Source organism: Hipposideros armiger, unplaced genomic scaffold, assembly GCF_001890085.2.
Source record: "Hipposideros armiger isolate ML-2016 unplaced genomic scaffold, ASM189008v1 scaffold_141, whole genome shotgun sequence".
Classification (NCBI taxonomy): Eukaryota; Metazoa; Chordata; class Mammalia; order Chiroptera; family Hipposideridae; genus Hipposideros; species Hipposideros armiger.
Window position 1 is genome coordinate 534,808 of NW_017731491.1, and position 11,012 is coordinate 545,819.

At 38.4% G+C, this 11,012-nt stretch overlaps 1 protein-coding gene across 1 annotated transcript in view; it reads left to right on the forward strand.

The window, feature by feature from the left end:
- Positions 1–11,012, forward strand: part of EFCAB5 (EF-hand calcium binding domain 5) — a 114,158-nt gene that overhangs the window by 62,177 nt on the left and 40,969 nt on the right. Inside the window, exons 10-15 of the mRNA XM_019650418.1 lie at positions 3,226–3,325; positions 4,636–5,535; positions 7,559–7,636; positions 7,733–7,825; positions 9,336–9,550; positions 10,746–10,902. Of these exons, the coding sequence (XP_019505963.1) occupies positions 3,226–3,325; positions 4,636–5,535; positions 7,559–7,636; positions 7,733–7,825; positions 9,336–9,550; positions 10,746–10,902 (1,543 nt within the window). The remainder of the gene's footprint in view (positions 1–3,225; positions 3,326–4,635; positions 5,536–7,558; positions 7,637–7,732; positions 7,826–9,335; positions 9,551–10,745; positions 10,903–11,012) is intronic.

Below are 11,012 nucleotides of genomic sequence, written 5' to 3' on the forward strand. Positions count from 1 at the left end.
CCGGGAAGAGCGCAATGATGGTGCCAACTTGGGCCAGTGAAGCAACGTCCTCCACAACTAGACTGAAGAACAAAATGACAGCAACTTGTCTGTTCCTCTTCCCCCAATTCCCCAGCACTGTTCCCAACCCTCCAATTCCCCAATAAAAATCTTTAAAAAAACCAACCCCATAAAAATTCAAGGTTTACTACATTGGTAAATGTTTAGCAGTCAAGTAGCCTGAAGTATCACAGTGTATCTCAAGCACAAGGCAAATGGCTGTACCTTGAACCACCTACCATTAAGAAAGAAGCACAGGCCCGGCTGGATGGCTCAGCAGGTGAGAGTGCATGCTCTTAACAACAAGGTTGCCAGTTCGACTCCCTCATGGGATGGCGGGCTGACCCATTCCCCCCCACAACTAGATTGAAAGTGGCGGCTGGAACTTGGAGCTGAGCTTGTGCCCTCCACAACTAAGATTGAAGGACAACAACTTGACTTGGAAGTGATGGGTCCTGGAAAAACACAATGTTCCCCTTCCCCAAATTCCCCAACACTGTTCCCTTCCCCAATAAAAACTTTAAAAGAAAGAAAGAAAGAAAAAGAGGCACAATGCTTATTGGATCTTTTTACATTTTAGAAACAACCTTTACTTGCATGTGCTGCTTTTATGCATTAATGGAGCCATCGGCAGCCAGAGCGGGTCCCAGAACAAGAACAGGCTTTGTAGACTTCGTAGGACGCAGTACAAAAACTCTTCTTTTCCTTGTGCCTTCTCACATAGAAGATCCTACAGTATTTGAAGTGTATGAGAGGAATTGGAATTCTATGGCAACAGTAGGATCACTGGGTAGATCCATCAAGTTTTGGAGCAAAATCATACCCCCTACTAAAATTAACCATTTTCCTTTGAGAAACAGGTCCTGAGTGTGTTTATACTATGGTAACTCATGAAACCACACCCTTATTATTTGTATGTTTTTCTGCACGTATATTGTATTTTTTTTTAAAGGGTTTAGCTTGGGCCGGCCGAGTGGCTCAGCTGGTTAAGCGCTCACTTGGGAGCACCAGCTCTGAGCAGCAGGGCTGCATTTTGGATCCCACATTGAGGGCCAGTGACGCTCACCCTCTACAGCTAAGATGATGAACAACAGTTCGACCTGGAGCTGGGCTGCTGTGAGTCGCTGGCGACAATGTAGGCTGCAGCAGGGCTGCAGTGGGCTGCAGTGGGCTGCCATGAGCTATGTGAGTGGCTGGCAGCCAGCCAGTGAGCAACTGGTAGCCAGTGTGAGCTACCAGGAGCCGCTGTGAACAGCCGGCCAATGACCGGTGACTGATTGCCTCCCCCGGGAAGAGCACAATGATCATACCAACATGGGCCAGTGAAGCAACGTCCTCCACAACTAGACTGAAGAACAAAACAGCAATTTGTCTACCTGTGTTTCCCTTCCCCGAATCCCCAATGCTGTTACCCTCCCCCCAATTCCCCAATAAAATCTTAAAAAAAAAAAGGGTGTAGCTTTTAAAAAATTATATGGAAAAATGAAGGTTCAAATATAGCAAAATCAGTAATGAAAAGAAGAACAAGTTGGGGAGAATTTCCCTGGCTTTTAAAAATAGACTTATACTAACAGACTATTGAACCTGGGTTCAGACCCGTGAGAATGTAGGAATTTAGTGTATGACATGGATAGCAATATAAATCAGTGGGAAGGACTAATGAATAAACGATATTGGGACAATTGGCTTTCCATATTAGGAAAAATATAAAATTAGAGTTCAGCCTCATTTATGAGGAAAAATAAGTCTCATATTATGGTCAGAGACCTAGATGCAGAAAACAAAATTTTAAAAGTTTTAGAAGCAAGCATAGAGCATACCTTTTGATAATATAGGTAATATTTCCTGAAAAATACTCCTAATAAGCACAAACCATAGAGGATGTGATTGACACATTTGACTACCTCAAAATAAAAAAATTGATATGGCTAAACTCACCAAAATTTAAATTAAAAATAAAAAATAAACTGGACACCTGAAACTAACAATAAAAAAATAAATAAATAAATAAAAGAAAGAAAGAAACAAAAAAAACCAAACAAACAAAAAAAGGAAATAAACTGGGAAAGGATATTTGTCATATAAATAACAGGATGATCATTATCAAAATTTACAAATTAATAAGAAATAGACAACTCTTCCCAACTGAAAAAAGGTAAAAGCCATTCATAGATGAGAGAACTCGAATACATAATTAACATAAAAATATATTTAATATCACTAATAATCAGGGAAATGCAAATTAAAATAATTAGATAACATGCTTTATTTATCAGATTGGAAAAAAACGATAAATTCTAACAATATCAAGTATTGGATGAATATGAAAAAAATGATATCCTCATTCAGTAATGGTAAGAATGTAAATTGGCATAGGTGTTTTGTGGAGCAATTTGGCAAGAAATACTAAAGTTGAAAAAGCACATAGTATACAATCCTTCTAGTTACTTATCCTAGGGAAATGTTTACACATGTACATAAGGATGTCCATTGTTTTACTATTTTGGTATCAATATATTGGAAATAATCTAAATGCCCACCAAAAGAGAGATTTTTTTTTAATTATGATGTTTTCATATTATAGAATACCCTACAGCAGTTAAATGGAGTCAAGTCTATTTCTTTACATACATGTATCAAATCTCAGTGTTGAGTAAATAAAAGCAATTTAAAGAAGGACACATGTACTATGGTATCAGCTACATATTTTTAAAGTACATACACAAAATGTTAACAATCATCATTTCTTGGTGTTGGGAACACAAGTGTTAGTTTTATCATTTTCTTATTTTTCTATAAGTAAAAATTTCCTCAAAATAAAAACAATGCAAAAAAAAAAAAAAAAGGAACAAGGAAGAAGCAGTGAATTGTTCCAAATGTCAGACTCAGGTCAGATTAGCTAAGAACTGAACTTTGTACATTGGATTTAGCAATTAAGTCAGTAACAACAAATATTTGTTAAGCATCTATTGAGTGCAAGGCATTTTTACATGTCACAGAATGGGGAAGTAGAGTATAAGCTTCAAGGCAAGATATAGATAGCTTTCCTGATTTTTGACTCTACAGCTTTTATTTATATGATGATGGTGGTGGTGGTGGTGGCGATAAATGCTTTAGTAAGCCATAGTTCGTCTACATAAAAATCTCAAATCTTCTGTAACAACTAATTGCAAACTTCCTGCTTAGGTAGGGTTTTTGGATCGGCAGAGGACATTGGCCTTGCTGGAAACGTTCTATGACCAAAGTTCAGAAATGCTGAGACGTTTACTCTGTAACCCAAGACAATGTAAGTGCCACTCAGAGGGAGTATGCTCAAGCTGGAATGGTGTAGTGCACTAATAGGATAATACAAGGTCATTTATCCCTGTGGAATTTTTTCACATACATCTTCCTTAGATCATGATAGCTATATCTAGTTGTTCATTCCCCACAAAATTCACTCTTTATTATAACGAGATGAATTTTTCACTACAGTGCAATACTAAAAGTTGTCAAATTGGAACTCAGCTAGAACTCAATTTTCAATTCATTCAAATGAAAAGGTATTTTAGTAGCAACCTGAATGTTTTAGAAATTAAGTTGGTGATGGTAATTACAGTTTTAATGTCCAACTTAGAATGCTAAGATTTCTGAGAAAAATGTTTCCTTCTCCCAAGCAATTTTATGTGTACATTTTTACTGTACTTATACAGTGGAATCTCTTTTTTATATTAGTATCGAAATACATAGAAATATGGGTTTTATTTTTATTTTTTAAAGAGACAGTCATTGAAACCATTTGGGTTTCCCAAAGAATGTCAGTATTTTATTTCTGTGTGAAAGTGTATTACTTGGATACTTAAAAATCTGTGAGTGATGTATGTAGAGAATTCCCCCCAAACTGTAGGAATTACAGTTTTATAGCTTAAACACTGTTTTAGCAGAGAGAGGAATAGTCTTATGGCATGATCCCACTCTCTGGAGCCCTGGACACCAGGATTGTTTTGTTGTTGTTGTTTAACAGTGGGATTCTGGGGCATGGTATCCAATCTTTCCCTGGAATTCTGAACCAGGTGTCCACATAAGTTGTGGAGGAAAAGAATTGAGGAATGAAGAAGAAAGGAAGGTAGGGAAGAAGGATGGGAGAGAAGATGAATATTGGGGGGAAAACAATATCCCAGTGAAAGATTATCATGGATTGACACTTGCTTTTATTTTGAAATTGTAGATATTGAAAAGGTATTTGAGGTGGAAGATGTGTGTCCCCCTCTTCATCCCTATGCTAGCCTTACTGTGGGAGGACCAAAAGTAGAAAATAAATGCTATTTGCCTTGGCAGTTTAAGCAACTCTCCAACTAGCAAAAGAAGAACCCTGTTCATTTTCAAAACCACACCTTTTAGGAAAGAGATGATTTCTAATTTACAGTAGTGAGCATCTTTCAGTTCCTTTGGATACTTTTTTGCTTTTTATTGTGCTGCAGGGAAAGGTTACTAATATTTATTTAAAGCAATAGGCCTATTTTATAATCACTGTGCTCAATGCTTGTTTTGCATTAACTTACTAGCTCTGCATTTTAGGATCCATTATTTAGGTAAATATTTTGTTTTCTGCACTAGGGCCATTCATTGAGTTTGAAGAGATAGACTTGCCTGAACTCTGGGGAGATATGGATGACCAGAAACACATTTATGAAGACTTTGACAAAGTGCTCTTAGAGATGAATACATTACTTCCTGAAAAACATGCTAACAAAACCCAAAGTCAATTGTTAGAAAATCCAGAAGATCCACATGAACATAGTAAACATAGAAAACCCACACCACCACTAAGCCCACCAGAACAGCAGAGAGAGATAACAGCAGGACAAGAACCAAACGAAATTTCAACCGAAGAACAAGAACAGGACACAGAGTCAGCCAGAGAACAGGAACAACACAGAGAATCAGTAACAGAGCAAGGCTCACCACCTAGAATGTCAACTTCAGAACAAGGAATCCACATAGAATCTACTGCAGAACAAGGACTTGACAGCGAATCAATAACAGCACAAGGACAACGCGAAGAGTCAACGATGGGACAAGAAACACACAGAGGGTCAACTGCAGAACAAGGATCAAGCAGGGAGTCCCTTATACAACAAGGACCACAAAGAGGGTCAGTTGTGGAAGGACTTCGCAGAGAGTCAGTACCACGAAAAGGATCACACAAAGGGTTAACTGCAGAGCAAGGATCCCGCAGAGAGTCAGTAACAGAACCACACAAAGGAACAACTGAAGAACAAGGACCACCCAGAGACAGAACTCCAGAAGAACAGGACATGGGCTCAGCTTCACAATCAATGGAAGGTAGTATCCTAAGAGAAAGTGAAAAATCGAGGGAGGCTACTCCCTTGGAGCACATTGAAATCCCCCCACAGGAAGAACAGACTCAGGAGCAAGCATATGAAGAGGCACTAGTCGTGACTTCTGAACTGCAAGGGGAAGATCCAGTCTCAAGGGGAAAAGACCACCTTTCAGGTAATAATGCAACAACATTAGCTCCCTGGTTTGTGGAGTGGTTTTTAAAGCCTTCAGAAAATACTCATTTCCATTAGGATCTTTTCCGGCACATCAGGTCATGCAAATGTCAGACATATTTTGCTACTCAGTATGAGTCTAGACCTTGAACTATCGATTAAATGCAAACCAGAAAGCCTCCACTGTCAATTTACCTAGAATTCCCTTTGCATGAGAAGCCCATGTGTGAGGAAGAAATCTGGTAACGTTACATATAGAAATTTACAATGGACCTCTGAAAAAGCAGTAGAAGCCCTTTTTTTTAAAAGATTTTATTGGAAAATCGGGGGAAAGGAACAGCATTGGGGAATCGGGGGAGGGGGAACAGACAAGTTGCTGTGCCCTTGCTCTTCAGTCTAGCCGTAGAGGATGCCGCTTCATTGGCCCACGTTGACACTATAATCTTTGGCCTTCCCGGCTGAGTTAATCGGTTGCCGGCCACTGGACAGTCACTCACGATGGCTCATGGCCGCCTGCCGCTCAAGCTGGCTGCTAGACATCCACTGCAGCACAGGACAGCCCACTGCAGTCCCACTGCAGCCGACGCCGTCGCCGGCCACCCACGGTAGCCCAGCTCCAGGCTGAGCTGTTTCTCACCATCCCAGGTGCAGAGGGCCCAGCGCCACTGGCCCATGTGGAAACCAAACCAGTGGCTCTGCTGCTCAGAGCCCACGCTCCCAAGCCAACTCTCAACCAACTGCGCCACTTGGCCGGCCAGAAGCCCTTTTTGTTTTAAATGTGGTGTCTGATATTAGAAACCACTTTTGAAAATTACTTTTATTTCAACTATAAAATGGAACTTGCTTTTTTCAGTTACATGTAAGATATATGTTCTAGAAGAGTTTCTGAAAGTCATATGTGAAAGAACACTCTGCATTTCAAATATTTATTCTACAGAAAACTTTCCTTCTGAATTGCTTATGCCAATTGATGACCTTTTTTGAAAAATTCTAACCTTTTAAAGAGCCCATTTCAATATCACTTAAGACCTCAGTTAAGCATAACTTTTTTTCTTAAAGTTCTGGTCTTTAATTCTAAAGTCTACAGTCCCAAAGAAAATTCTTATTTAAACCTCCTAAGAGATGGGTAACCTGTGTTCTAGATTCTACACTATCACCAATTAATTTGATTTCTTTCAGTTTTTTCATCATTATGTTTATTTCTCCACAAAATAACTACTAATGTCTGGCTCTCCTTACATAGTAAGAATGCAGTTTAATAAAAAATGAGTGAAGTTACTACTCAATCATATGTTATATCAGTGAGGACTTCATTTTGACTATGTGTAACAGTGATCCAAAATGTCAGGGTCTAAAAACATCCCATGAAAACAAAACAAAATAAGAATGTCTAAACGAGATAGGAGTAATTTTCTCATGTCAAAGTCAAGTTATATGACAGCTCAGGCCCATGAAATGAGCAGTGGCTCAAGCTCCTTCTATCTTGTGTCTCCTCAAACCACATGGTCTAAGACGGCTCACTACCACGTCCACTTTCTGATTAGCAGGTAAGGAGAAAGGAGAAGGGATAAACATCACATCACTTCCCTTCACTTATCATTGTTCAGTATTCAGGCAGATAGAGACACCTAGGGGTGAGGGAGGCTAGGAAATGGAGCTCTCATTTTGCATGGCCAGATTGGGGTATAAAAAAATCACTTTTGGGGAAGGCCAGTTAGCTCAGGTGGTTAGAGTGCAGGCTCATAACACCAAGGTTGCTGGTTCAATTCCCACATGGGCCGTGGAGCTGCGCCTACCACAACCAGATTGAAACAAATCACTTTTGTCTCAGAGCCCTCTCAACAACTAGAGTTATTAAGTGATGTCATTGTGGTTGATTATAACACAACATCTATGGGAGAGTACCTGAAAGAAGGTTTTTTGGTGTTAATATATGCAAGGCATTTCTCTCATTCATTAACTTAAGAATATATAATCGAATATATAATGTCCAACTCATAGGCATTTTCTTTTGTGCCTTTTAGAAACTGCAAAAAAGGAAGTTCAGAAAGACAAGTCCTGTGAACCCAAGTCCACAGAAATAGAAGGAAAGTCATGGTCAGGTGACTCATTTAACCCTCCTTTCATTAATACTCTGGAACAAAAACACTGTGAAAGTTAAGTTAAATTGGCTATGTTATGTAATGTGTATTTTATAGGTGAACTTTTGACTTATAACTGGAACACGAAATATGCCAAATATGAAGATGAAGAACAGGCAAACTTAATCTATGCTAACTCCAGATTTGCAGGTACATGTTAACAACAAAACTAGGAGGGATAGAGGGAAGTTCAGTTGATGAATTTAATTTACTGTGGTACCCTATGATAAAAACTGGACTTAGCCGAGACACAACAGCAGGGAGATCCTTGCATTATTTTGTCCCTGAGCTGATGGATCCAAACATACACAAGGTAAATATTTTTGGTGGTAGTAGGTATGAGCTATTGATGAATGTTCTGTTTTAAAGTATATTCATTAGTATTCAGTTTTGTGTTTTTTATGATTACATGGCCCTATGACTGCTTTGAAGCTATGATCCAGGTATACAAAGGGAATAAGATATTAAACATTAAAACTCAACAAAAATCATTCCAGTTATTCCTCTCCTTGGTAGTTCCACATGCAAACATGTGAGACAGGTGAGAATCTAGCTGAGACTTATAAAGGAAGATCTACTCCACAGAGAGAGCAAAGAGTAGCTTTTAGATGTGAGATAAACCATGTATCTTAACAGCGATTGTTCCAACAAGTACTCACATTTTACTACAATGCTATTTTCTCAATTTACTTTTCATCAACAAGTAGTAGAACTAATTAGACCAATTTTATTTTTTTCCTATCTGCAATGTTTTTCTCTGGGTCAAATAACAAACTTTCTATCCTCAACATATTTTAGTGAAAATGCATGGCGCTGGTCAAGCTCTTGTGGCCTGCTAGCTCATGCTTTTCTCCTGGTCTGACTTCTTTATTTCAATTTTGCTTTATTTTTTGAAAAAACTGTATGGGTGATCATTTTTAAGTTATATCAAATCTCCTATGGAAGGCATGGATAATTAAATTAATGAATAAATCAAACGCAAGTCACTGGGTTGAAATTTTATGAAGTATGCTTCATGTTATAACATTGAGCTTCAAGATAAACATATTCAAGACTCTTTGGGGGACAAGTTGTAGTGGTGGTGTTTACAGACATATTTAACTGGCAAGTAGAGATTGCAACTGGCTTTAGGCACAGCGAAACCAAGGGCTCAACGATAGCAGCAGAACACTGTCTTGCTGCCTCTTAGCCTTGTTCTTCTTTGTGTAACTTCCAGTGTTAGGTTGTTTTTTCCAATACTGTGACAAAGATGTCCATGAGAGTATCTCTAAACCTACATCTTACAAGTTCAGGAATCGTCGTACAAAAAAAAAAGTGGTTCTTGCCTAATAGATCCCCCAAAAGTTCTGGGTCTAATTCTCATTGGCCTATAGTGGATTATCTTGCTATCATCTATGAATCCTTGGCCAGACCTATATCACGTGGCCATCCTTGGGGCAATGGTGGCGGAGGTTCAGTACCATCTGATTTAGTATCTAAACGGACAATGAGAGAGAGATGTTTTGTCAAATAAGAAGGATGCTGTCCTCATGAAGGGAGCATGGATTCCCGACAGGAGAAAAAGTAGCAGATACCCATTACAATAAGTATTCATATATTTTCCTTAATATTTGAGCAAATTGTTCACTTTACTGTTTGGTATATGTTTCCTGCTCGATAGACCTGCATTCAAGTGTCAGAAATATCCAGTCTTACAAGGAAGTAAGAGGTAGGAGTGCCTTCAATGGAGTTTCCCTCGATCTGCTCCAGTTTGTACAACTCCTTGGGACTTTTGTTGGTGAAGATACCCCCTTGAGTGTCAGTGAGACCCTCACCTCCTTTTTTAAGAGGGGCTATGCTGAAACAGAAGAAGAGAAAATAAGTGGCTTAGAAGAGGTGAGTAATATTGTTTATCAATGCAACAGGTGGGGTCACTATTCTAAGTAAATCTCTCAACCTCAGTTGTTCCTTGTGTGGCTCTGCTTTAAAAATTTACAACCAAACTAATCACTTTATTTCAATGAGCATGGCCATTAAATATCTTATTTTATTGTCAAATGTTCTAAGGTCACACTCCAGGGCACCCATTCCCCTAATAATATCATGATTACTGGTGGTAGGAGGTGGTTTATGGTATAGCTTTGTTTTTCCTCCTCTGAAGCTTGAAGAGATTTTGAGGAGCAGATATGTGTATGAGCAAAAATTGTGTGTGTGTGTGTGTGTGTGTATGTGTGTGCTGTCTGCTGTATGAGTGCATTTACAAATGCACATACCTAGGGTTATCATTATGGCTTGAATATATATTTTTATTCAGGTGCACTACATCCAGGAAGTACATATTTCCTAAGAACTTACTTGAGTGATAAATGCACACACATTAGCTGATACAATTTATGGGCTCTGATATGAAATATGTAAATTAGATTCACCAGGCATGTTCAGTAATCTCATCAGCCTTATGAGTCCTCTCAACCTAATTCTAGAGTTGATATCCCTTTTGCCTCAATTGCAGTTCCCCCCACTTACCCAAATGGTATATATTCACTGGCTTTTAGCAATTAAATCTATCTAGATATTAAATTACTATCTAATTGATATCATTAATCTAGGATAAAATCTAAAAGGTAATTAATGTCAAGTTGAGTCAATGTTAAATATAAAAGAATTTTTGAACAGCCTTTCATTGTTTGAACACTGCCATTCATGCCCCTTCACTACAAAACACATCCCACCAAAAAACCAGGCAGAGCACCCCATGTGTTTATCACATTGCTAAACAAGTAGCAAGGGAGTGGAAAGGAATGAATTCAAGTTTCTTAAGGAGTGTAGTCCTCTTCCTAAATGAATGTGTTTTAATCCAATGCAGAGAATACCTGTTTTTTTTTATCTAGAGGTAAAACAGAAAAATGGTATTTAGAAGATTAAAATTAAATGCTTCATTTTCCCATTAATATCATGCTCAGTCCCAAAGGAAAGCTGTTTTTGGGTTTTTTTTTTAAAGGACTGTACTTTCTGGGGAATAAACGCAGGATGCCTGCTAATACAATGAACAGATGGCCTGCTTTGCTTTGATATCCTGTTTGCATCCTAGGTTAGACAAAATGCTTCCCGAATCCGCCGGGGACTTCTCCTGGAAGCCCTCTTTCAGAAGTGGGACAGTGATGCCTCAGGCTTCCTAGATCTGAAAGAAGTTGATGAACTCTTGTACACATACAAGGAAGGAATGGAAAAAGAATCCATGAAGAAAGGTAAAAATATAAGACTTTTCTTATTGAAGTTGTGTTAACATCTTAACTTCAAGCTTCCTGGTGTTATGACATATATATATATATATATATATATATATATATATATATAT